At 55.7% G+C, this 26,555-nt stretch overlaps 1 protein-coding gene across 3 annotated transcripts; it reads left to right on the top strand.

Annotated features, from left to right (window-relative positions):
- Nucleotides 1-748: 748 nt before the first annotated feature.
- HCFC1 (host cell factor C1) lies at nucleotides 749-26,283 on the top strand (the record flags this gene model as incomplete). 3 transcript variants are annotated; one of them, XM_081115000.1, is made up of 26 exons in its annotated part: nucleotides 749-941; nucleotides 7,725-7,873; nucleotides 8,060-8,220; nucleotides 9,034-9,242; nucleotides 10,390-10,474; nucleotides 10,971-11,077; nucleotides 12,189-12,368; nucleotides 12,499-12,858; nucleotides 13,144-13,304; nucleotides 13,789-13,986; nucleotides 14,318-14,542; nucleotides 14,678-14,782; nucleotides 15,014-15,233; nucleotides 15,777-15,919; nucleotides 16,061-16,199; nucleotides 16,405-16,625; nucleotides 17,270-18,788; nucleotides 19,049-19,212; nucleotides 19,832-20,276; nucleotides 20,688-21,008; nucleotides 21,197-21,315; nucleotides 21,403-21,540; nucleotides 21,820-22,005; nucleotides 22,296-22,596; nucleotides 23,126-23,189; nucleotides 23,385-26,283. In XM_081115000.1, the coding sequence occupies 26 exons, from the start codon at nucleotides 749-751 to the stop codon at nucleotides 23,422-23,424; spliced, it is 6,153 nt and encodes a 2,050-aa protein (XP_080971126.1). In that variant the 3' UTR covers nucleotides 23,425-26,283. The 3 variants fall into 3 exon arrangements, with proteins under 3 accessions (XP_080971126.1, XP_080971125.1, XP_080971124.1); XM_081114999.1 differs by having other exon boundaries at nucleotides 19,700-20,276; XM_081114998.1 differs by having other exon boundaries at nucleotides 19,700-20,276; nucleotides 20,685-21,008.
- Nucleotides 26,284-26,555: the final 272 nt, after the last annotated feature.

Below are 26,555 nucleotides of genomic sequence, written 5' to 3'. Positions count from 1 at the left end.
GGCGGCTCCCAGGGCGGCAGGCGCAGCCTGAGCAGCTGAGGCGAACTGAGGAGAGAGGTTCAAGACCTCACAAGCCGTACGGCGCAAGCCTCTGAGCAGTCCCAGAGAATTCGAGCTCGCTCCACTGGCCTCCGGCGCGCCTCTATTCTTTACGAGTGTCGAGACTGTTTCGGGAACGGCGGCTGCACTAAGCGCTGGGCGGGGAAACGGGACGGTCTCAAGATGGCGGCTCCCACAATTGTGGTCTGAGTACCGGCGGGACTGGGACAACCGCGGCGCTTGTGGCTCCTATCCACCCGCCCCGGAAGCCGGCCAGTGCGGGGGACTTGGGGGGTGTGGGAACCGGGCCGGGGCTCCGCCATTTCCGGCGGGTGTGGGCTACGACTGAGGAAGGGAGGAGAGAGAGGCGGCTCAAGATGGCGGCTCCCAGGTCCTCCCGCCCGAGCTTATAAGCAGGAGCTCCCGGGCAAATAGTCAGAGCGGCTGGACTCGTATGCCTCAAGCTTCTCGGGCCTAGCCGCTCTACTGTTTCGGGACGCTCTTTAAGAGTCGGGGTGAAAGAGAAGAAGGAAAAGAGCCGAAGGGAAGGAGGATAGTTAAGATGGCGGCCTCCATGGAGCCGTCCACCGCTGTGTGAGGAACTGCTTTTCCGTGAGAGCTGCCTTAGACGAAAGGGGGTGTGTGGGAAGCACTGGGGGGCTCCTTTCCCGCTCTGTGACTTTTTCCTATCTCGCCCTTTCCCGGAATTATGGCTTCGGCCGTGTCGCCCGCCAACTCTGCAGCGGTGCTCCTGCAGCCCCGCTGGAAGCGAGTGGTAGGCTGGTCGGGTCCAGTGCCCCGACCCCGTCACGGCCACCGCGCCGTGGCCATCAAGGAGCTCATCGTGGTGTTCGGCGGTGGCAACGAGGGGATAGTGGATGAACTGCACGTGTACAACACGGGTGAGTGCAAAAAGCCCGCCGGGTCCTGGGATCTTTCCCTCCTTCCATCTATTCCCTTTCCCTCCTTTTTCCGTCCCTTCATCTCCTCTCCTTCCCTCCATCCATCACTTCCTCAGCACTGTCTCCTTCCTTTTCCCACTCCTCTCTTCTCTCTCTTCCCCTCCTTTTTCTCCCCCTTCTCCCATTGCTCTCCTTCCACGCTGATCCTGCTTTCTTCCCTCCACAACCCTTTGCTCTGCCTCGTTTCTCTGCTCTTTCCCCCGTCCTTACACCCCCTGATTCCTGTGTTTGAGGGGTGCTTTCATTATTGAAGAGGAACCGTCTAGTCCGGCTGGTGCGGGGGCGTCGCCAGCGGTGGTGACTTCAGACATACACCGTTACCCGGGCGAGCGGGCTGGCGGATGCGTCCCTTTGGTGCAGGCTGATTCCCACCCCCTCCTTCCCTCCCTCCTTCCTCCTGCGCCTGCTCAGCTATTCATCCCTAGTGCTCATTCGGGAGAGATGACAACTTCTAGATTACAGATGAGTTCTGTCTCGAGAAAAGGGGCATAATCCAGCAGCCTAATCCCGATTTGGGCGGGGGTGGGGGGCTTGTGTGTTTGGTGGGTAACCTCCCTGAGATGGTGCAGGAGCCTTGGGGAACCACAGATCAGGCAGCATTGCCGCCTCCAGCTTGGCATTCACTTCTGCAATGTTTGTCTTCAAATTGCCGGTTTTCTCGATCCTCCGATGTAAGATGAATTCCAGTGATCCCGCAGCGGGCTCAGGTGGTCCCTTACCTGACTCTCCTCTTCCTAAGGTTGAAAGAGGTTACCTGCCCATGTTCATGCTTCCCCCAAACCCAAGGCCTAGTTTTATGGCGGGCGGGGGCGGGGGCGGGAGTGCGGCGGCGGGGAGTGCGGGATTGGGTGGCCGAAAGAACACTGGACTGGGCTTCTCTCTTTGGGTATGCTGGCCTGAGGCTGGCTTTCAGCCTTTTGCCTGGTGTCCTTGCTGGGTCTCTAAGGCCTGGCTGCATCCTCCTGCAGCCCCCTCCCCACGGTGGCCACTTGGCCTGATTTGCACGCCTATTGCCTCATTCTGAGTGGGCTATTGAATGGCTGCTGGCCCGTAGCACCTCCCCTTGCTCGTAAGGAGGGGCTTGAGGCGTTGTCACTGGGAACATTGGGCCTGTGTCTGTTGTGTTCTGGGTGAGAGCCTGAGGGACCAAGGCTTGGATGGGCAGGGGAAAGCCCCCCTCCCCTACGTCAGACAATATCTTTTAGCGAGCTCCCCTCTGCAGCCGAAGGTAGATGGGTTCCGGTGGGACATGGCCAGGGCCATCTACCAGCTCTTTTCGTCTTGCTATCATATCTAGCAAAACTCCTTGTGCTCTAGATCCATCCTCCCCCCAGGCTCTAGAAGTATAGGGTCCTTGAGTTGAGGCACCCCCTCCAGCTTTGAGGTTGCCCTGGGGTGGAGAGCTGGCAGCCGGAGGGAGAAGTTGGAGTGGCAACGGTTAGAGCTGGGTTCTTGGTTGGGTGCTTCCCCCTCCCCCCTGCTCCCCCCCCCCCCCAGCCCAGGCAGAGTGCAGTTTTCTCTGAACCTTGTAGGTTTTTGCCCCCAACTGACCAAGTTGACTTTCAGAGGCTGGTGGGTTGCAGTGACCCTTTGCATTCCGGGTCTCAGCACCTGTTGCCTCCAGCGAGGCCAGGCTGGTTGGTGGTGCTCCGTGCCAGCTCAGACAGCTGCTGGTGGCAGCAATTAGCCCAGTAAGGTAAGGCTGAGGGGTAGGGCTGTTTTTAGAGAGGCCGTTGCCCTGAGCAGAACCTCAGCTCCTTGGATCAACTTGATTCTCCCAAGGCCTGGAGCAGGCTCCTTGGCAGGGAAATACCATTTTAGAAAGTAGGGCAGGGGCCTAATTAGCATCAACTCAACTCCAAAGTCCACTTCTTCCTGGGGCCTCTGCATATTCGTTAGTTTATTATAATGAACTGGTGGCTTCAGCCTTGATTCATCCCCAGCCTGTAAGGATATGTTGGGTAGTCGGGCATAGCCAGCCCTCCAGAAGGGCTGCACCCCGATTCCTCCAGGGGAGCACTTTGCATACTGCCCTAGTCAACTCCTTAGGTGACTTCCCACGAGAGCGACCCTACTTCTGAGTGTTTATGCTCTGACAGATACGGTCAAATAACATAACTCAAATAATGGTGCAGAGATCTCTGGCCTTTCCTGTAGCTGCAAGGTTCTTATGTCCTCTGGAAAGATGGGGCTTGGTGTTGCCCCCCCCCCCACCAGTGTGGCCCAGATGCCCCTCATCCTTGGCTGCTGCTTCCACAGCTGCCCTCCTGCTTACCTTTGTTGTTATTTTAAAATACATTTTTATTAATTTCAGAGAGGGAGAGAGAAACATCAATGATGAGAATCATCGATCGGCTGCCTCCTGCATGCCCCACACTGGGGATCGAGCCCACAACCCAGGCACGTGCCCTGATTGGGTTCATAGGTCAACACTCAACCACTGAACCACACCGGCCGGGCACCTTTCCTTTGTTTTAAATGAGGTCAGCATATTGTCCTGAGGTTTCTCTTGCACTTTTCCTTCTACTGGATGAGAGCTCAGAGACTCGCTGAGCTGCCAGCGTTCTCTGTTGCTAAGATAAAAGACTCCAGGGGGTGCATTCAGGAGGTGCTAGGCACTTTGCTGGTTTGGTTAGCTCAACAAAGGGGGGGGGGGATGTGACAAGGGAATGAGGAGTGGCAGGTGTGTGAGAAAGTGTCTGTTCTTCCTCTTCGACAGTCACTACAGCAGCTGTGGGACACTTGACTGGCTTTTGGGAGGTCTTAGGGTAGCCGTCCTTGACCTCGGGGAATTTTATTTCAGCCCAGCAAAGCGGATTAATCAGAAGACCTGATGCTGACAGGGTGGAGTGGGACCTGGTGAGGGGAGGACATGGCCGTTTGCCAAAGGAGCCACCCAAGGCTGGTTGGCCTCAGTGGTTCTTTAAGGTCTGCCAACTGTTTCAACTGGAAGGAGCCTTGGAAAATATCTAGTAAAACTTCCTTGTTTTTTCACATGAGGAAATTGGGGGCCAAGAAGGGAAGTGACAGGTCCAGGGTCACCCCGCCAGCTGCTTGTGGAGTTTGGCAGGAGTACAGACCTTTACGGAGACCGTTAGACTGTCTCTTCCTTCACAGAGACCACCACCTTGGAGACGCTTCCCAGTTCCTCTGTCCCTGTAGCTAATTAGTCGCTGAACCAAGCTCGTCTCAAATCTGTTCCCCCTCCATTCTGGGCCCTCTCCCCACATGGCTCTTGCAGTCACTTCCTGATTGGCCCTGTTAGTTTCATGTGTCGGGAAATCCCTTTCGGCCTTCGAGGCCTAGCTCCAGTGGTCCCCTCTTCTGAGAAGCCCCCACCTCCCACTCTCCCCCGCCAATCATCACCCCTGCAAACCTCTTTCTTGGCTGCTCTTCCTATGGTGGGAGGAGGACATGGCAGCTTCCCTGCTAGATTGGGAGTCTGAGTCCGCGAGCTGTCTCCTCTGTGCCTCTCAGCACCCGGCACCGTGGCTGCCACACAGGAAGTGCCTCAGCGTGACAGCGAACAAAAAGGCAGCTGGTGCGGCTGGACGATCTACCCGCTGTGGGGGGTTGGATCTCTAGGTGGTGATGCATAGAGGCTGTAGAGGCTGACGGGGCAGCAGCAACTGAAGACAGAGTTGGCACAACATGGAAAGGGGTGGGGGAACTGATAAAACACAGAAGCTGGGGTTTCAGGCTTGTTGAGGAGAGAGAGGGTGGAATCGTATTTCTGGCCATCCCATGAAGGGTCGCAGGTGTAGATGGCCTCCCTTCCTCAAAGCCCCCTCCCAGCTGAGAGCAGGGACAAAACCAGAGCATATCAAGAAAGAGAGACCCAAAGATTAGGTTGCACGACACTCCCCACTCGATGAGCTAGAGGTAATAGTATTAAGGGGTGACTACGAGCAGCTGTCTTGTTTAAGAGACGGTTGCTTGTGCCACCTCAGGGGCTGAACTGGGGCTGGGGATGAAACGAAGAGAGGCAGTTCACAACTTCATACCTGAACACTGCCCTACCTGGAGTGTTCTAGAACAAGATTGGGACTTCTTGGGCACCATAGAATGTGCTGGTCATTGTTAGCTCTTAGGGCATCCGGGTTACTTCTAATCTGGCAGCTGGGTCGGTGGTCAGTGTGTTGGGAAAGCGGTGGGCTGATTTCCTTTGCCATGTAGCTTTGTCCCAGCCCTGGTCCATGAACCCATAGCCACAAGGGTGTTCAGGTGAGCAAAGGTGGCTGATGGCTCCCTGTTCATGGGGCCCTGAGGTGGGCATCTAGTGATCCCTTTAAGTAACAAGGTTCTTGTCTGTGTCTCTTTCGCTCTGTGACCTCAGGTAAGTTACTTCCCCTCCTGGGTTCTGTCCCTTTATCAATTAAGGGATGTTGGCTGAGATGATCTCAGTGATTTCTGTCAGCTTTTATCCCACTAACTTGGATGAGATCCCTTTCAGGGACCATTCATGCAGGGCGGTCTGCCTCGGCATGGGGAGCTGCTGGCTTTTCTTGGTGTGTATGTGCACAAGGAATGAGAGCAAGGCAGTGAGCCGGGACCTGGGTCTGGGCGCATGCGCATGGCAGGCAGTACGGCATTGCACCTCTGCTAGAAACATGGCAGAGGAGGGGAGAGGAGGATTGGTGCTAGGCATCCTAAAATCCCCGTGACTCAGCTAAACCACAGAGGGGGGACGGGCAGCCTCTTCCACACCAACCTGTAGAGTTGGGTGGTGGGGAGTGACCTGAAGGGCTGTAACTGTCTCAGGAGGTCCAGCTGTGCTTTTATTTATCATTTTATTTTTCCCCTGTCATTTTTATTTAGTTCAGTACATGGCAAAATATAAATACATAACAATATGTCCTTTCTTATCATGGGTAATAAAATCTGTAGCCAATATTTTATATAACAAAAGAAAACTAAATCTGAAAGTTACCAGAAAAGGAACAAGGAATAGGAAAACAATACATTTTATATGAATTATAGAGGCCAGTTACAGTGAAGATCTAGCACCTTTGTTTCTAACTCAGATTTTTTACAAAATAAAGTCAACTTGTAATACTTTGTGACCTGCCAGGAGGACATAAACACTGGCCCTTTGAAAAGACAGTGGTCAAAGACAAAATGTTATCTTAATGTCACAGCTTGTTCTTAGTTCTTAACTGGAGTTGATCTTTGATAGTCTTTTTTTTAAAAAATATATTGTTACTGATTTCACAGAGGAAGGGAGAGAGATAGAAACATCAATGAGACAGAATTATTGATCGGCTGCTGCTTGCACGCCCCCCCCCCCCCACTGGGGATTGAGCCCACAACCTCCATGAACTGAACTGTGACCTCCAGATTCATAGATCGACGCTCAACCACTGAGCCATGCCGGCTAGACTCATAGTCTTCTTTAAGTGATGGTAGTTTGGCAAGATTTTTATCAGGAAATCCCGCTGTAGTGTCTAGGGCAGCCGTACCCTTTTATGTAATGATGTTTACTTTGAATTTATATTAGTTCACACAAACACTCCATCCATGCTTTTGTTCCGGCCCTCCGGCCCAGTTTAAGAACCCATTGTGGCCCTCGAGTCAAAAAGTTTGCCCACCCCTGGTCTAGGGCTATGGTTGCTCCGTCTGCGCCTGACAAAGGCAGTCTACACCAGTCAGATCCCAATGGGTGCTATGTTTACATCCATATCCCAATCCCTTTGCTTGCTCATGTTGACCAAAACAGATTTAGGGACATGGAAGCAAACAGGGTTGAGATTGACCCCCAGTTTGAGGATTTACCTCCTGGCTCATAGGTCGATGCTCAACCACTGAGCCATGTTGGCCGGACTTTTTTCCCCATCACCATTTATCCCTTCTATGCCTTCTTCCACCTCCACCCATCTCCCTCTACCTCTCCCCCGCCACCCCCCAATCACCACACTGTTGTCCATGTCCATGAGTTCTCTGCTGCCTGGCTTCACTGTCATCCTCTTCCTTGGTGGCCTCCTGAGCCTACCCCCAGCTAGAGGTGATGGGCTTTGGGGAAGCTTCTGTGGCCGGCAGAGACTGTTAGGTGCCACAGCTTATGCTACTGCTGCCAACTCTGGCTTTTGAAGGTGTTCTGGAGGGCTGTGGGCATGGCACGGGAGAAGGTGGATGTGGACCATTACCCAGGAGACGCCAGCAGAGATTGTTCTTGTGTGGCCTTGTGCCCCACCCCCACAGGCCACGCTGCCTTGATTGGCTTCCCTTGGGTGCCCCGCACCTGCAAGGATGGGGGGGGGGGGACACCAACCAGTACCGGTTGCTCTTTCAGCCACCTAAAGGTGCAGTCATGGGCCCCCAGGAGGAGGAGCCTGGGGCCACCGAGAGAGTATTCTGGGTGTTAAAAGTTTCTTTCTGATGACCCACCGAGCGGTAGGGGAAGGAAGTCGGTGGCCACGTTCCCAGAAGCTGATGAATTATCTTGGTCAGTGACTTCCGGCTTTATTAAGGCAAACTTGATGCGAAGCAGGCTGCTTTCAGGTGGCCTCTGAAGTCAAGAGGCTTAGAAGATAGCTGAGGTAGAGTGCTGGCACTTGAATGCTGAAGGGAGAAAGTGCCATAGCCTTGGAAATAGAGGTGCTGTCTCAGCCCCTGCTTTCTTGGACCATATTCTATAGGCCAGTAGATTTGGGGAGTAAGAGAGGCGAGGACTCTGGTTCTGGGAGTTCCCGGGTCATTCTGACATCTGCTTCCTTTGTTCACCAGCAACCAACCAGTGGTTCATCCCAGCTGTGAGAGGGGACATCCCCCCTGGGTGTGCAGCCTATGGCTTTGTGTGTGACGGGACTCGCCTGCTGGTGTTTGGTGGAATGGTAGAGTATGGGAAGTACAGCAATGACCTCTACGAGCTCCAGGTAATGGCCCTTGATGTACTCCTTACAGTTGTGGCTGGGGGGTGGGGTGGGGGGAGGGTGGGATGGGGCAGTAAAGCAAGAATGATGGGGGGAAGAGGGCTGGCCAGCTCCTCCTGACATGACAAATAGCTTGGGCTCAGAAGGCGGGCTCATCCCCAACTCAATCACCGAGTCTTGATTTTGCAGGCAAGTCGGTGGGAGTGGAAGAGACTCAAAGCAAAGACACCCAAAAACGGGCCCCCTCCATGTCCTCGGCTTGGGCACAGCTTCTCTCTTGTGGGCAACAAATGCTACCTGTTTGGGGGTTTGGCCAACGATAGCGAGGACCCCAAGAACAACATTCCGAGGTGAGGCTGTGTCCTCTTCATGTGGAATCCCACGTGCCAGCCAGCCCCACCATGCCAAGTCTCTCTCCTTTGTGCAAGGAGAGGGTGGCACTAGATGCCATGTAAGGAGTTTTTGGGCACTGAGGTCTCCAGCCCAGAGGAGGAGGCCCTGGGGAAGAAGGGCCTAGCCAGGAGGTAGACACCTCCCTAGCCTTGGGCTGGTTCCTACGGCTTGGACCCAGTTTATTTTATTTTATTATTTCTTAAAATACATACTGATTTCAGAGAAGAGGGAGGGAGAGATAGAAACATCATGTTAAGAGTCATTGATCGACTGCCTCCTGCACACCCGACACTGGGGATCGAGCCTACAACCCAGGCAAGTGCCCTGATTGGAAATCGAACCATGACCTCCTGGTTCATAAGTCAGTGCTCAACCACTGAGCCATGCCGGCTCGGCACCTAGGACCCAGTTTAGAGCCAGCACTTTCTCAGACTTCTGCTGCCTGTAGGGTTAGTGATGGTTATTTTTATTTTCCAAGGCTGGTGGCCAAGGGCCTTTCTAAAGTCTGGAGGTAATACCATGCCAGAGGCCCTAGTATAATGCCCAGCTCTGTGTGCAGGGCAGCCCACCCCAGCATGCCCTGTCCTACTGCTCTTCTTGGCCTCAAGTTCATCCTTAGGAACTTCTGGCAGCCCCTCTTTGGGGACAAGGGTAGAAGAACTTGGTCATGTGACCATGGCTCCCTTTGTCTCCCAAGGAAGCCTCGGTTCACTCAGAGAAGCCAGTGAGCCATCTGGCACAGCTTGCCATAGCTGACCTTTCTTCTCCAGGTACCTGAATGACTTATACATCCTGGAATTACGGCCAGGCTCCGGAGTGGTGGCCTGGGACATCCCCATCACTTATGGTGTCCTGCCCCCACCGCGGGAGTCGCACACTGCTGTGGTCTACACTGAGAAAGACAACAAGAAGTCCAAGCTGGTGATCTACGGAGGGATGAGCGGCTGCCGCCTGGGGGACCTCTGGACCCTAGATATTGGTAAGATGTGGGTGTGGCCTCTCCAGTAGCCTCAGAGCAAAGCTGGTCTGCTGTGCAGCCAGCGTGGGGTCCGCAGGGAGGAGGAGTGTCCTGCTTGGCTCCTTTTCATGGGAGGGTGAGGGCAGGCAGTACCCTGTTCAGGGTTATCGTATCTGCCCCGAGATTGTGGCGTTTTTTCAGAAAGAACAAGGCTGAGTTGGTCTGCTTATAGGAGACCAACGGCGGGGGTCGGGGCCTTTCCAAAATGGAATTGTCTAGATTAGATAGCATTAGTCCCTGCTGATTCATCAGTGCTCAGCCTGTACCAGGAGCAGTGCACATTGGTCTGTCCGAGTTAAGAGGGGTCTTGAGCCCGGGAGACCTCTGGGGGCTACTTAGGCTGGTAAGCAGGTGGGGTGTCTGGAGTGGTAGAAAGAAGTGTGGGTTTTTGACCTGAAGAAAGCTGAGGAGAGGAGGTGGCTGGCAACATAGCTTTGGAGGATAGATTCGATCAGCGTGGGTGCCCAAAAGAAACAATAGTGTGTTGTTGTTGTTTTTAATGTATTTTTATTGGTGTCAGAGAGGAAGGGAGAGGAAGGGAGAGGGAGGGAGAGAGAAACATCAATGATGAGAGAGAATCACTGATTGGCTGCCTCCTGCATGCCCCACACTGGGGATCGCGCCTGCAACCCGGGCATGTGCTCTGACCAGGAATCAGTCTGTGACCTCCTGGTTCATAGGTCGATGTGCAACAACTGAGCAACACCAGCCGGGCTAGAAACACTTTTTTCATTAGCGAAACTCCCAGCAGCACTCTGCTTCTGTAGATAGTAGAGGTGGTGTGGGTATGAACATGTTCTTTGGAGAGTAGGACGCCCAGTGGCGTGTCTTGTGCTCTCTACTCCTACTCTAACCTCGAGAGCAGTGCCTGCCCATAGCAGATCTTCTGAGAGATGCCAATTGCCAGGATGGGCTAACACAGCTTGAGAAATGCCAGAAGCTGATCCAAGGGCCTCCCGTGGGCTGTAGGGGGCCCAGGCATTGGATTCTTGGACCTGGGTTGGCACCCACTTTCCAGAGCCTTCCCTGAGGCCAGGGAACTTCCTCTGCGTCAAGGGCATATGTCTTTCCTTGTGTGGGTAACCCTCCTTTCTCCGTTGCTCTGCAGAGACTCTGACGTGGAATAAGCCCAGTCTCAGCGGAGTGGCACCTCTTCCTCGAAGTCTCCACTCGGCCACAACCATAGGCAACAAGTGAGTAGCTAGCCATTGCTCTTCCCGTCACACCAGCCCTCATCCCTGGCCCCCAAAGGCCCGCAGTTTTGTCCAGCAATTCTGAGGAGGCCTCTTTCTGGCTGGGCTGGCATTCAACAGCCCTGTGTTTTCATTACCACCCCGCCCTGGAGGACCAAGAGAAGACACAGGGTAGAGGGGCATGCACTGTTCTAGACTCTCCACATATAAGCAGCTGAGTGCCTTTGTCCATACCGAGGTCCCAAAGGGAATGGAAGAATGATGGGGACCGAGATGAGCTGAGCAGTGGTTCCTTGTAGTGGAGGTGACACAGTTCTTGGGAGGGCTGAGCCACCAAGCAGAAGACGGCCACATCGAGAGCTTCATGTGTCCTAGGGGGCTCTCCTGGGGAGAGCTAGGGGACCAAGTGTATATAGAACTTTCTGGATGGAAGAGGTGGCCTCCAGGTTGGCACCTCCTCTACAATCGTCTCCTACTCTTGCCTCCCTTGTCCCAGAATGTACGTGTTTGGTGGCTGGGTGCCTCTCGTCATGGATGACGTCAAAGTGGCCACACACGAGAAGGAGTGGAAGTGCACCAATACACTGGCTTGTCTCAACCTGGGTATGGCCTCCTGGGGCTCAGAGTGGCCTACGGAGGGCTGCGGGGAGCTGGCCCTCCTCGTCCCCGACGCTGTGTGGGGTGTGCAGGGAGCAAAGCTAAGGCTCAGGCCTCTAGAATCCATGAGCAGTAGCCACTGGTCAGAGCGCTCGGTGGGACCCTGTTCTTTGAATTTGTTGAATAGGCTCTTCTACACAAGGTCCAACGTACAGAAGTACAAAGCCTCAGGGTGCAGAGCTTCCCGTTCTGCTTCTCAGATGCAGACACTTTGGTAGGTTCTTACCCACCCTGCAGGGACTCTTCTGTATATCCCAGCATGCCTATAGGTTCCTCTAGAAACCAAATGACAGCCTGCTCTACTCAGAGCTGCACCTGTCCTCCATTCACTCCATCTCGGAGACCATCCCGTCCCCATACGCCAAGCGGCCTCATTCTTTTGAATTGCTAGCCTGGGGTCGGGACTTGCACAGACGCCGCTCCGTGAGTATCCTTGCACTGTGTATTTAGAACTATCCACGTGCAAGTGTATTTGAAGGGTAAAAAACTTCAGCATCCCTTTGCTGCCAAAGGGATGTTGCCAAGCTGCCCTGTACCCACATAGACACCTCTAGCAGTGCCTAGCAACTGTCAAACCATTTGCTCTTCACCAAGTCTGATAAGTGATTAAATCTCCCCCTGTGCCAGCCCCATGCCCCGGTTCACCTTGAGCCGCAGCTGCGGCAGGCACTGAAATCAAACTGCTGGGCACCTTAGGGGCTAAGTTTGCACCTCTCCCATGTTGAACGTTGTACTTCATTTTTCTTAGATCCGCTGCCTTTTCCATGACTTGCATTCTCTTCGCCTGTCTCTTTCTACAGGCTCCTGTGTAGTTTGATGTGAAACCTTTGTCTGTGCGTTTCAAGTAGTTTTCTCAGTGTGTAGTTTGTGGCTTATCATTTTCTTCGTTAGGGTCTCTGCTGAGCAGAGTTGTTTTGGGGTGTGTTCTTTTGTAACTTAATAATCTTTGATGCCTTCTTGGCTTTAATTCCCCATCCCTGCCAGCAAAAGGCCAAAGGGCCAGTAGGGATGTGGGTTCTTTTGCCCCCTGCTGACTGCCGCCTCCCGCTCTCCCCAGATACCATGGCCTGGGAGACCATCCTGATGGACACACTGGAGGACAATATTCCCCGAGCCCGAGCTGGCCACTGTGCCGTGGCCATCAACACCCGCCTGTACATATGGAGTGGGCGTGATGGCTACCGAAAGGCCTGGAACAACCAGGTCTGCTGCAAGGACCTCTGGTACCTGGAAACAGGTAAGGCCAACGGGGAGAGGCAGCCCTAGGGCCTCTACAGTGGAGCTCAGCCTGAGGGCATAGCCTGCCATGCTCACTCCTGAAGCCTCTGCCTCCCCCTTCTCCCTGCCCTGGCTGTGCCCTCTTACAGAAAAGCCACCGCCTCCAGCCCGGGTACAGCTGGTACGCGCCAACACCAACTCCCTGGAGGTGAGCTGGGGGGCAGTGGCAACTGCCGACAGTTACCTTCTACAGCTCCAGAAATATGACATTCCTGCCACGGCTGCAACTGCCACCTCCCCCACACCCAATCCAGTCCCGTCCGTGCCTGCCAACCCCCCCAAGAGCCCTGCCCCCGCAGCAGCCGCACCTGCTGTGCAGCCGCTGACCCAAGTAGGCATCACACTCCTGCCCCAGGCTGCCGCCGCGCCCCCTACCACCACCACCATCCAGGTGTTGCCACCAGTGCCAGGAAGCTCAATTTCCGTGCCCGCTGCAACCAGGACACAAGGTGAGCTGGGCACCAAGCACTTGAGGGCTGGGACTGGCCACTGGGAGAGTGCGCTCCTGGGTAAGGGCTGCCAAGCAGCATGCCTGGCAGTCGTCAGTGCAGGCTCGCAATTGAGTGGTGGGGTTGAGGGTTGGGGGGCAAACTCGGTCCCTCCTTTGGGGACTGTCACTTTGAGGGTGTTTGGAAGGAGCAGACATGAAGCACTAGCAGTTCATGTCTAAATGCTAAAGGGCCCAGCAGAGGAGCTGGGGGGCTCTGCTGATGGCCGCCTCCTTCTGTCGTCAGGTGTTCCTGCTGTTCTCAAAGTGACTGGTCCTCAGGCTACAACGGGAACCCCCTTGGTCACCATGCGACCCGCTAGCCAAGCCGGGAAAGCCCCTGTCACCGTGACCTCCCTTCCTGCAGGCGTGCGAATGGTTGTGCCATCCCAGAGCGCTCAGGGGACGGTGAGGAGCCATTGTGAGACTGGACTAGGTGGGGCGGGACTTCCCAGTGATTGACAGTGCCCTGACTGGGTTAGAATCGCACCAGTTCCCAGCACCATTCATCCTGGGCCTTTCTCACCTGTGAAGCACTGAAGAGGTTGCATTGCCAAGTTAATATTAATTACCAAGTTGATGCCTCAGAAGGACCTCCTGCCATCTGGGGCCTTTTGAATGTGGACTTTCTTGTTCTGAAACCTGAGGGAAGAGTCTAAGGGGAGGCGGGTTGGTTGGCCCAGGCCCATAAAGAGGGAGCTGTTTCTGACTCTGGACTTAGGAGAAGATCCAGAGCTGCTGACAGACTCCTGCCTTGGGATCACTGTGCCTGCTCGGTGGTAGGAGCCCAGATTTGAGAGGAGCCCTGGGCAGGAAGGAGGCTCCCTGGTGAAGTCTGGGGCAGAGAGCCTAGGTCCCAGCCCTCTGGTTCACGCTTTCATGCCTACCACAGGTGATCGGCAGCAACCCACAGATGAGTGGCATGGCTGCGTTGGCCGCTGCAGCCGCCGCCACCCAGAAGATTCCTCCTTCCTCGGCGCCAACTGTGCTGAGTGTCCCAGCAGGCACCACCATCGTCAAGACCGTGGCCGTGACACCTGGTACTACCACCCTCCCGGCCACTGTCAAGGTGGCTTCCTCGCCAGTCATGGTGAGCATCCCCTGGGCCTGGTTTTGAACCAACAGCCTTAGGGCCGGAGACTTCTAGGCAATGATATGATCTGACAGTTGTCACTTCTCCAGGGCTTTAGCCCAACCCACAGAGGCTGTTGATCTGTAATTGGTGCATGCCATGGACCCTGGACTAAGCTTTCACTCTTAGGGATGTGAAGCCCTAGGCTAGACCTGTGGTTGTTCAGTCAACCACACAGAGCTCTTCAGTCTGGGGGGAGAAGGGGAAGAGGAGTCGGGAGGTGAGCCTGAGCTACAGGCCTGCCAGGACATCCCACCCATCACCCATCTTTCTCCTCCCCCGCCCCCAGGTGAGCAACCCAGCCACTCGGATGCTGAAGACTGCAGCCGCCCAGGTGGGGACATCCGTCTCCTCCGCTGCCAACACATCCACTCGCCCCATCATCACGGTGCACAAGTCCGGGACTGTGACTGTGGCCCAGCAAGCCCAGGTGGTGACTACAGTTGTGGGCGGGGTCACCAAGACCATCACCCTGGTGAAGAGCCCCATCTCTGTCCCAGGAGGCAGTGCTCTGGTGAGTGGCAGCCCGCTGCATGTGGCAGCAGCCAGGCTGTAGCACTGCCCTGGGCCCATTCCAGGAGAGCCCCAGGCCAGGCAGTGCCCTTGATTGGTTTCCAGATAACTTTCTGCTCCCTCTTTTGCTGTGTAGATTTCCAATCTGGGCAAAGTGATGTCAGTGGTCCAGACTAAACCAGTTCAGACTTCCGCAGTTACAGGCCAGGCGTCTACGGGCCCAGTGACTCAGATCATCCAGGTGAGCGCGTGGGGCCAAGCCTCTGCAACTCCAGCAAGTAGAACTTGCATCCCTGCCTAGAGACAATCCCCTGAGTACGTGTTGCTCAGAAAGTTCTACTGCTCGGCCTGTCACCCACGGGCCAGAATAGTCCCAGAGCTGCTTGGGCCGCGGTGGAGAGTAGCCAGACCAGACTTTCCGTCCTGGCACTGACGTCGGTCCACCTTCGCCTCCAACTGTTTTCCCTTGCAGACCAAAGGGCCCCTGCCAGCCGGGACCATCCTGAAGCTGGTGACCTCAGCAGATGGCAAGCCCACCACCATCATCACTACCACGCAGGCCAGTGGGGCTGGGAGTAAGCCCACCATCCTGGGCATCAGCAGCGTGTCGCCCAGCACCACCAAGCCTGGCACGACCACTATCATCAAGACCATCCCCATGTCGGCCATTATCACCCAGGCAGGCGCTACAGGTAGGGGTCTCCCCCAGCGCATGGGCAACGGACTTCCAGGAGGCTAATGCCAGATAGGCATAGAGGCCAGGCTCTGCCGTGCTCTTGGTTTCTATTTGGTTTTTTTCCTCTTCTCCGCCCTCTCCTTGCCTTTTGCTTAAGGTTTGTAGGGAGGTATCAGAGTGTGGCTTTAATTGGCACTTATTGTTTTAGTGGTCTTTTTTGTTAACCCTCACCTGAGAACATTTTCCCATTGATTTTTAGAGAGAGTGGAAGGGAGAGGGAGAGAGAGAGACAGAGAGAAACATCAATATGAGAGAGACACATCAATTGATTGGTTGTTTCCCGCACCCCAACCAGGCCTGGGGATTGAGCCTGCAACTGAGGTGCATGCCCTTGACCGGAATTGAACCCGGGACCCTTCAGTTCGCTCTAGCCACTGAGCTAGGGTGGTACTCCATCATTTTAAGTGAGGGGCATCAAGAGTAACTGCTGGAAATGGGACGTGGGAGCGGGCACTGGTGGGGCCTCGGGAGCCCAGCCTGAAGCCCCTCTCCTGTGTAGGTGTGACAAGCAGTCCTGGCATCAAGTCCCCCATCACCATTATCACCACCAAGGTTATGACTTCAGGAACTGGAACACCTGCGAAAATCATCACTGCTGTCCCCAAAATTGCCACTGGCCACGGGCAGCAAGGAGTGACCCAGGTGAGGTGTGCCTGGCCTTCTTCACTCCACTGTTCAGTCTAGGACCTGAGCAGGCCACATGTCCTGAGGGTCCTGGAAGGGGGCTGCATGGGATCCAGCCAACCTATGAGTGATATTGGGGTGGTTTCCCTGGCGTTCTAGGTGGTGCTAAAGGGGGCCCCTGGACAGCCAGGCACCATTCTTCGCACCGTGCCCATGGGGGGCGTCCGCCTGGTCACCCCTGTCACTGTCTCTGCTGTCAAGCCGGCAGTCACCACACTGGTTGTGAAGGGCACCACAGGTGTGTAGCTGTTTTCCATATTCTTTCTGGGTCCACCTCCCATCGGAGGCTTGGGGGAGGGTGCAGGTGCTCTCTCTGGAGTCTTCTGTTCCTGTTGGGGGCACTCTAGAGTTCCCAGTGCCCCCAGCCCCGTCCAGGTTGAGAAACTGCTGGAAAGGAAGTACCAGCAGCAGGCCTCATCTCCATCCTGCCTCCCTGCCTTTAGGCGTCACAACTTTAGGCACAATGACTGGCACCGTTTCCACCAGCCTTGCGGGAGCTGGGGGCCACAGTACCAGTGCCTCCCTGGCCACACCCATCACCACCTTGGGCACCATTGCCACCCTCTCAAGCCAAGTGATCAATCCCACTGCCATCACTGTGTCTGCTGCTCAGACCACGCTGACGGGGGCTGGAAGTCTTACCACACCCACCATCACGATGCAGGTAAGGGACGGGGTGCATGAGGGCTGTGGGTGCCTGTCCGTGAGTGCTGGGGGACACATGAGATCAGCCTGAGTGTGTCTAGTCTCCCATCTGTCTGCCTCTGTGTGCACCAGGTTCTCTTTCTTCCTCATACATGTAGCATCCATGGGATGTGTTCCCTGTTGCCAAATAATTCTTAATCACTAGTAGTCTTTTGTGTTGAGACGTATTTCAGTGGTTTGTAGTTTTGAACGCTAGGTTTTTCTTTCTTGTGATATTATAGACGATGGGATCATTTACCTTCACACACATAGAGCATTTTCCTTCTCTTCATATGTTTTAAGCATAATTCCTGGACTTGGTGAAGCGTCTGTTGCTGGCATCTGTGGGGTGCGGGGTCAATGGGGTTCCTTCCCTAACCAGGGTTGGCCCCACCAGGGCCCTTCCTCGGCTGCCCCCAAGCCCCTTCCCAGGCCCTGTGGCCCTTGAGGCGAAACGATACCTCCCTCTTCCTTGGTCCCTGAGCAAGTCAGTGTCTTGGGATGAGAGGGTGAGCAGGAGCCGAGTCTATCGTCCCAGCTGGTGTGGGGGACAACTAGGACATTGGGAGGGGCAAGCAAATGGGAAGTTGGGGCACTAACTCTTCCTGTCTGGTGTCTTTCTAGCCTGTCTCCCAGCCTACTCAGGTGACTCTGATCACGGCACCCAGCGGGGTTGAGGCCCAGCCTGTGCACGACCTCCCTGTGTCCATTCTGGCCTCACCTACTACAGAGCAGCCCACAGCCACCGTCACCATTGCCGATTCTGGCCAGGGTGATGTGCAGCCTGGCACCGTGACGCTGGTGTGCTCCAACCCGCCCTGCGAGACCCACGAGACAGGCACCACCAACACCGCCACCACCACTGTTGTTGCTAACATGGGAGGGCACCCCCAGCCGAACCAGGTGCAGTTTGTCTGTGACAGGCCTGATGCAGCTGCTTCTCTCGTGACCTCGACCGTGGGGCAGCAGAACGGCAGCGTGGTTCGCGTCTGCTCCAACCCACCCTGTGAGACCCACGAGACGGGCACCACCAACACGGCCACCACTGCCACCTCCAACATGGCTGGGCAGCTTGGCTGCTCCAACCCGCCCTGTGAGACCCATGAGACGGGCACCACCAGCACCGCCACCACTGCCATGTCGAGCATCGGTGCCGGCCAGCAGCAAGGCACCCGGCATGCCTGCGTGGCCGCCACCATCCCTGTGGTGCGGATCAGCGTGCCCACCGGGACACTGGAGGGAGCCCAGGGTTTCAAGTCTTCATGCCAAACTCGCCAGACCAGCGCGACGAGCACCACCATGACTGTGATGGCTACTGGGACCTCGCGCTCAGACAGCCCGCTCCTTGCATCAAGCCGGGCCCTGGAAGCTGCAGGCCATAGCCCTGCTTTTGTGCAGTTGGCCTCTACAACTCGCCAAGTCAGGCTGGGCCCCAGCAGCAAGGACAGCCCCATCACCGACCTAGGTCAGTTGGTATCCATGGGGTGCCAGCCGGAGGCACAGCACACCCACACAACCAACACCCCTACCACAGCCCGCTCCAGCATGGGTGCTGGGGAGTCTGGCGAGCTGCGGGGGATCCCCACGCCTGCATACGAGAGCTCATCTAGTGCCGCTGTGACTGTGACAGGCCTGGAGGCACTGCTGTGCTCCTCGGCCACCGTGACCCAGGTCTGCTCCAATCCACCATGTGAGACCCACGAGACGGGTACCACCAACACGGCCACTACCTCGAATGCAGGCAATGCCCAGCGGGTCTGCTCCAACCCACCATGCGAGACCCACGAGACAGGCACAACCCATACACCCACCACCGCCACCTCCGGTGGGGGTGCAGGCCAGCCCGAGGGGGGGCAGCAGCCTCCTGCCAGCCGCCCCTGTGAGACGCACCAGACCACTTCCACCGGCACCACCATGTCAGTCAGCGTAGGTGCCCTGCTCCCGGACAGCACCCCGCCCCTCAGGACCCTGGAGTCCGGGTTGGAGGGGGCAGCACCGCCCACCAGTGCTTCCCAGGCCAGCACTTCGCTGCTGACCCCTTTCCCAACACAGAGAGTGTGCTCCAATCCCCCCTGTGAGACCCACGAGACAGGCACCACGCACACGGCCACCACTGTCACCTCCAACATGAGCTCAAACCAAGGTGAGTGCAGCGGGCCAGTCTGGTGTCAGTGGTCTCCTGGAGCCCCAAGCTCGAAGAGTGAGGGCTGTGGTGTCTAAACGATCTCTAGCCAGAGCCCCAGATTCCGTGGGGCTCAGTTTACCTGGGGGCGGGGGGGTGGTCCTGGCAACTGTCCTTTAGTGGCAATGCTGGGTCGAGACCCGGGGGCTCCTGGCAACCAGCCTCATCCCTCGGCCCCTGCTGGCTGAGTCCCTGTCATCCAACTCTGCCTGTCCCCTCAGATCCGCCACCAGCTGCCAGTGACCAAGGAGAGGTGGAGAGCACCCAGGGCGACAGTGTGAACATCACCAGCTCCAGTGCCATCACAACGACTGTGTCCTCCACGCTGACGCGGGCTGTGACCACCGTGACACAGTCCACGCCAGTCCCCGGCCCCTCTGTGCCGGTAAGAGCCCCTGGAAGGTCCCCTTTTGCCTCCCTGCAGCCCAATGCACCTGCGGCCTTGCTGTTCCAGAGCAGGACACTAGGTGTCACTCTTGTACCAGGCACAGTGTTGCTCTTGGTCCTTTCTCCAGATTATGAGAGGGCAACCTCCTGGCACAACAGGGCAAGAGGCAGCAGTCCCCCAGTGCCATGGCTTGTCGGTTCACTATATCCCAGAGGAGCAACAAGGGGGTGGGGCATCTGAGTGCCCCTTTCTGACTAGACTGGGAGGCTTCCTTGAGGACGGGTTAGCATTGGCCAGCAGGTCTCAAAGGTGTCGTCTCCCCTCGCTGAACTCCTGCTGCTCAGTGACCTGCCACTGCTGCCCATTTTCAAGGGGTTCTGCTGGTCCATTGTGAGTGGGAATCCAGGCTCTAAAGAAAGATGAAGGGTGCCTGGTTCTGGCCTCCCTCTCCTCCCCTCTGACAGGGGCTTCTCTCCCTTTCTAGAAGATCTCATCAGTGACTGAAACTGCCCCAGGGGCTCTGACCACCGAAGTCCCCATCCCGGCCACGATAACAGTGACCATAGCCAACACAGAAACTTCTGACATGCCCTTCTCTGCTGTTGACATCCTGCAGCCCCCAGAGGAGCTCCAGGCCTCCCCCGGGCCTCGCCAGCAGCTGCCGCCACAGCAACTCCTGCAGCCTGCCTCCACCCCCCTGATGGGGGAGTCCGCCGAGGTCCTGTCAGCTTCACAGACCTCTGAGCTCCAGGCCGCTGTGGATCTGAGCAGTACAGGGGACCCCGCTTCGGGCCAGGAGTCTGCCAACTCCGCCATGGTGGCCACTGTGGTGGTCCAGCCACCTGCGCCCACCCAGTCGGAAGTAGACCAGTTGTCACTTCCCCAAGAGCTGATGGCTGAGGCCCAGGCAGGCACTACCACCCTCATGGTCACAGGGCTCACCCCTGAGGAGTTGGCGGTGACTGCTGCTGCCGAAGCAGCTGCCCAGGCTGCGGCCACAGAGGAAGCCCAGGCCCTGGCCATCCAGGCGGTGTTGCAGGCTGCGCAACAGGCTGTCATGGGTAGGTGCAGGGAGCAGAGAGCTCACCCCTCCGTGTGAGGTCAAGTCCATATCACTGCCGTGAAGGGAAGATGGGCCCCTCAGGAAGAGAGAGAACATAGGGTTCTGGAGCCTCCCTGCTGATGGGCAGCCAAGAGAAGAGGAGGCTTGCTTCCTGCCAGGGAGGAGCAAGGCAGACATAAAGGGGAGGACGGGGGCGGAGCTGCTGGGCTCGGCTGGGCACCCAGGAAGCAGGCAGGTTCTTTGCAGGACAGCAAGGTAGAGGTAGGCCAGGAAGCGTGGTCAATGGGACAGGCTTTCAGGGCCTCTGTTGCTTGGGGATTGGGCTCAGGAGGTGACATTGGAAAACCAGGGATGGGCTCCACCTAGCTGGCGTCCCTGTTGAGGAGTATTTCTCTCCACTCTGGAGCAGGCACTGGGGAGGCCATGGACACGTCCGAGGGGGCAGGAGCTGTGACACAGGCAGAGCTGAGCCACCTGTCAGGTGAAGGCCAGGAGGGCCAGGCCACCACCATCCCCATTGTGCTGACGCAGCAAGAACTGGCCGCCCTGGTGCAGCAACAGCAGCAGCTGCAAGAGGCCCAGGCCCAGCAGCAGCACCACCACCTGCCCACGGAGGCCCTGGCCCCTGCCGACAGCCTCAATGACCCAACCATCGAGGGCAACTGCCTCAGTGAGCTGGCTGGGGCCGTGCCCAGCACCGTGGCCCTACTGCCCTCCACAGCCACTGAGAGTGAGTAGAGCCCTGTTTGGCCACGTGTACTGTCCCCAGAGGTCTCCGTGGACTGGGGAGAGGTTTTGGGGGGTATCTGCGCCCCCCCCAATGCACAGACTGGGAGGGTGGCCTGGTCTGAGGGAAGGGCCCCCATGTAGAGACTGAATTTCTGGGCTCTTTCCTGCTAACACCTTCTTTTCTCCCAGGCCTGGCTCCTTCCAACACGTTTGTGGCTCCCCAGCCCGTTGTGGGATCCAGTCCCGCTAAGCTACAGGCTGCTGCTACCCTGACTGAGGTGGCCAATGGCATTGAGTCCCTGGGTGTGGTGAGTCTCATGTGATGGGGCTTCGGGGGTCACTACCTCTGGGCCCCAAAGTCCAACGGCCTGACGTCTTCCCTTTCTGTCTTCCAGAAGCCAGAGCTGCCACCCCCGCCCAGCAAAGCCCCCGTGAAGAAAGAGAACCAGTGGTTTGATGTGGGGGTTATTAAGGGCACTAATGTCATGGTGACACACTATTTCCTGCCACCAGATGATGCCGCCCCGTCTGATGTAAGTGAGCCCGGGCGTTGATGCTCTCGAGTGGGTGGGTCCTGGCCATAGGCTGGTACAGGGCCCTGAGGAGCCTTCTAAAGCTCCCCGCCTGGAGCCAGCCAAGGGCAGCAGTCCTTTTTCCGTGTTCCCCTTGTTGGGAAGTGGGTGTCATTTTCACCCTCTTTCCCCCTTCCTCTCCCCGACATGGACTCGCAGGTCCCCAGAGCTGCCCTCTTAACAGTGGGGTTGATGTTCCTTTCTTCTCTTCCTCTTCCCGTTTTTCCGGCCACTTCCCAGGACGACTCGGGCACTCTTCCAGACTATAACCAACTGAAGAAGCATGAACTGCAGCCAGGCACGGCCTACAAGTTTCGTGTCGCTGGGATCAACGCCTGTGGCCGGGGGCCCTTCAGCGAGATTTCAGCCTTTAAGACATGTCTGCCTGGTTTCCCAGGGGCCCCCTGTGCCATTAAAATCAGCAAAGTGAGTCCTGGTTCATAGGTCGACGCTCAACCACTGGCCCATACCAGCGGGGCCCTGATCATTTGATTTAGCCATTACATGAGGGTACCGTTTAGATGGAGGCAGATGAGGCCATCTCTCTGGCGCTCCCTGAACTCTTCTGTGAAAGCAGCCTGCTGTGTTAGGAGTGGTGGTGACGTAGGGTGGGTGGTCAGCCCGGGGAGTGGTGAAGTGGCCTAGCACAGGCAGGGCACAGGATAAACTCACAGGCCAAAGCCAGCACCGCTTGACCTATGCCACTTTGGTTCTAGAGTCCAGATGGTGCTCACCTCACCTGGGAGCCACCCTCTGTGACCTCCGGCAAGATCGTTGAGTACTCGGTGTACCTGGCTATCCAGAGCTCACAGGCCAGTGGTGAGACCAAGAGCTCCACCCCCGCCCAGCTGGCCTTCATGCGTGTGTACTGCGGGCCTAGCCCCTCCTGCCTCGTGCAATCGTCCAGCCTCTCCAACGCCCACATTGACTACACCACCAAGCCCGCCATCATCTTCCGCATCGCTGCCCGCAACGAGAAGGGCTACGGCCCAGCCACCCAAGTGAGGTGGTTGCAAGGTGGGTGTCATTCATTCATAAGGCTTCTTGGGCACTCTCTGGGGAGGGGCAGGTTGGGGAGTGGAAGCCCCAGCAAGCATCATGTGGAGCAGGTGATGGCCTAGAGTGCTATGGGGGTCCCTTGGGGCACCTTGCCTCATCTGGATGTACAGGGAAACTTCCCAGGGGTGTTTGAGGTGAGCTGGGTGGAGAGGACTAGAAGGGTCCAGAGTGAGGCTAGACAAGGGTTGGGGTGGGGAGTGGAGGCCACAGGCTGCCTGGCAAGGTATGAGCCAGTTCCCACAGGCTGACCAGGGAGGACAGTGAGGGCCTCTAACCTGAGTCCAAGGCCACCTTGGGGGGTGGCACACGTGGCCAGGACCATGGGGAATGTACCCACCAGAGGGAGGGGCCGTCACATCCAGCAGGCCAGCTGGTCCTGCTGCAGGGCCAAAGGCTGAGGGCAGGGTGGGTCGCCTGCGGACTGCTGTGTGGCTGAAGTTACTGGACCCACCTTACTGTGTTGCTCACTGCTCCGTTTTCCTTTCAGAAACCAGTAAAGACAGCCCTGGCACCAAGCCAGCCAGCAAGCGGCCCATGTCCTCTCCGGAAATGTAAGAGGGAAGCCCCGTTTGGGGAACCTTCTGAGACTGAGGGTGGGGGGCTCCACTTCTTAAATGATGGAGGAGGCTTAACTGGGTATGAACCCCCACTGGGTACCAGCCAGCAACCTCCTGCAAGTCATATAGTGCCATCAGGAGCCATGCTAACTACCACTTTCTCTTTCCCTTTTCTTCCCATCTTCCCAGGAAAACCGCTCCAAAGAAATCTAAGGCAGATGGCCAGTGAGAGGCAGCTGGCTCGCACTTGGATTCCTCTCCTGACCCCCCCCCTCTGCTTCAGGAACACCACCCACCAGGGCCTTCCCGGGCCATCCCATCCCCGAGCGCTCACACTTTACCCTCCCAAGTTACTGGCCACCATTCATTCACTCTCCTTTTCTCTGTTTTGAAAATAATCTCAAGAAAGCACATTTTACCGTTGCTGTTGGGAGGAAGCAGAGGCAGGTCTGGAAGAAGAGTGAGCATGTGAAAGCAGCGCACTTGCTCCTCTCCAGGCCTTCCATGGGGGCTGAGAGCCCCCGAGGCCAGAGACCCCAAGGGAAGGAAACAAACTTTAAAGCAAAGAAGCGAAAGCAGTGGAGGTCTGCACCCCCACAACCTGGGAGCCTCTTGCTTGTGATCACCCTTGGCTGGAGAAGGCAGCCAAGGGGCAGTGGACATGAAGCCAGGGAACGACACCCCTCAGCCCCCCTACCCTGCCTCTGCTCCAAGAAGCAAGAGAGGCTTTGCAGGGGCACCCTGAGCTGGGTGTGTGTGTGTATGATTTATTTTATTTTGTTCCCTTTGCATTTCCCGCCACCTAATAGCCCACCCTTGACTTACCCAGCCCATCTCTGCCCGTGATCCCACGGGAAGCTTATACATTTTCTCAGAGGCCTTTTTATCTTCCCCACTTCCTCCCCTTCCCTCTTCCCATTTAAGAGAAGGCAAGAAAGAAACAGAAAGGGGGAGAAGGGGCCCCATGGTGGGCTGAGCAGTGTTCTGTGAAAACCTGGCTCCCAGTGGGGCCTACAGAAGCCCCCTACCCCCCAGCCTGGCTTCGGCCCCCCTGGGTTGGGGCCAGGGGCCACATCACCAACTGCTGCATTTGTTGTATTTTTTTAAGTTGAAATTGAAGGCAACATTTTTATTGTAATTTTAGCCTTAGCGTGTGGGGTTTTGTCCCTTTTTTTGTTGTTAGCTGTGTACAGAATGTGTCTCTCTTTTTTTTTTTTTTTGTTAACTTTTCTCTCCTTGGCTAAGCCTTGGCGCAGGGATCTTTCTGGAGGAAAAGCTGGGGGCAGCCAGGGCAGACGAGGCATGATATCTCCCCCGTGCACCTGGTTTTTTATGCGCAGCTCAATTTCCTCTTCCTGGCCCTGCCCTCTGCCCCTGTGCCTGTCCCCAAGCCTCCGGGATGAAGAAAGGGTGAGCTGTCAAATTTCACTCTCCATGGGTGAAGCCTCAAGGCAGGTTTCTGAGGGGGACAGTCCAGAGGCCCCGGCCAACGATCCTCCTAATCCTGGGTTCCCAGCATCCCTCACACCCCACCCCAAGGCTCCCTCCTTGGCGTAGCTGGCTTCAAGTATCTGACACCCTCAAATTACTGCTTCCTGCAGCCACCCACTTCCACTCCACAAGCAACTTGGTAAGGGAAAGGGTGGGGTAGGCATGAAGGGGAACTTTTCAGAGGTAGAGGGCATGCGTGTGGCTTAGCCCAAGGAAAGGGTGGACTAACAGCACTGGCTACCAGGTCTATGAATGTGCAGCATTGTCCCGAGGCTGTGCAGTCCTATGGGGACTCAGGCTTCGGCCTCTGCTCAGAGTAGCTACTGAGCCAGCTTTCTGCCCCACCCACAAGCTTCAGGTAAGGAGCAAGGTTTGCAAGCCAGTCACACAACTAAGTGAGCTGCCCATCTTCAGGCGCCACCTGCCAACCCGTCTGCAGTGGAGACCAGCTGTGGCTGATGACCACCTGCCCTCCCCTCCCATGCCCCCACCGCCCGGCTCCTTTCTGGGGCCTCCGGTTGTTGTATTATAGTATATTTCGCTGTGGAAAATGTCATGTTTAGTCACCTTGGAGCCCATTCGCCTGGTTTCATTGTTTCCCTGTCCCTCGTCCCAAGCACCCTTTGATTTATTGTTTCTAAGAACAGTACGCCCGTTCTATTGTAGAGTAACCCCCGTGACAATATTACCATAGTGCAATGTCGTTTTGTGCTATTTTGAACAATTAAAGACTTTTTTTGAAATAACCACCTGCTATTTCAGTGTGTCTGGGACTCCCAAGTTCAAATACCCAGGGAGCCTTTTGCAGGACCTGCCTGTGAGTGGGATTCTGCTTCCCAATTGCCTCACAAGTTTCAAGGTTCCACCATGGCCCTTGATCTTGGTAGGACTAGATCAGTGGTCGGTAAACTCATTAGTCGACAGAGCCAAATATCAACAGTACAACGATTGAAATTCCTTTTGAGAGTCAAATTTTTTAAACAAACTATATAGGTAGGTACATTGTTATTAACCCTTTGCGGTCGTTTGTCTACTCTCAGCCACTAAAGTTTTTTTACCGTTCCGGTCGTATGTCTGCTCTCAGCCACCACAGCAAGGAACCGTACGAATCTTAACTCTGTTCATTCATGTTTCAGTTCATAATTTCTCTGAAAGCTCTTAAGTGTCTAAGCAACCTTGTCACGAACCAAAACATTGCCCCGAAAAATCGGAGATATTGAAACTCAATATAAACAAACGCGGTCGTTCCACACTCGCCATGCAAAACACCGTGGCGAGTCAGTCGCCTTTTGAGAGTGAAGAAATCGACAAGCTTCGGAGATACTTCGCAGAATTTCAAATAAAGCTTTACAAATTACATTTAACTGTAATTAGGCATTCTCGCTTGTTAAGATATTTCAAAATAATACTCCAAAATGGCAAAAAGAAAGTTACCAAAAGAAGTGTACTGCAAATCTGAAAGTCACGATGAAGAGTTTTATTTTGGCACCTTGAATACTGACTCTGACGTAGAAAGTGATAAGGTTTGTAGTGATTCTACTAGTAGTGATTCTACTAGTAGTGACGTAGTTCCAAAAAAAAATAAATCTTGTTTATCCTTCATAATCTTGCATGTTGTATCACTGCTCTTTCAATGGAAATTAATTCCGACCAGTACGACACCCATGTCCAAATTTAATATGACCGCAAAGGGTTAATTAGGGTATTCCTACGCTGGCCTTGGCTAAAAACGTCCTCAATCTGATTGAGGTACATTTGCTGAGGTCGACCCCTTCCAACTCTCCCATCCACACTCGTATACTTGTTTCATCTATCTCTTTTCTGAAAACCGACTTCTGCGCATGGGCCACGAAGTTTCAATCGCACTGT

The sequence above is a fragment of the Myotis nattereri genome, assembly GCF_964212035.1.
Source record: "Myotis nattereri genome assembly, chromosome: X".
In the NCBI taxonomy this organism is placed as follows: Eukaryota; Metazoa; Chordata; class Mammalia; order Chiroptera; family Vespertilionidae; genus Myotis; species Myotis nattereri.
The sequence above is the reverse complement of the archived record's forward strand: the minus strand, read 5'-3'. Positions and strand labels throughout refer to the sequence as shown.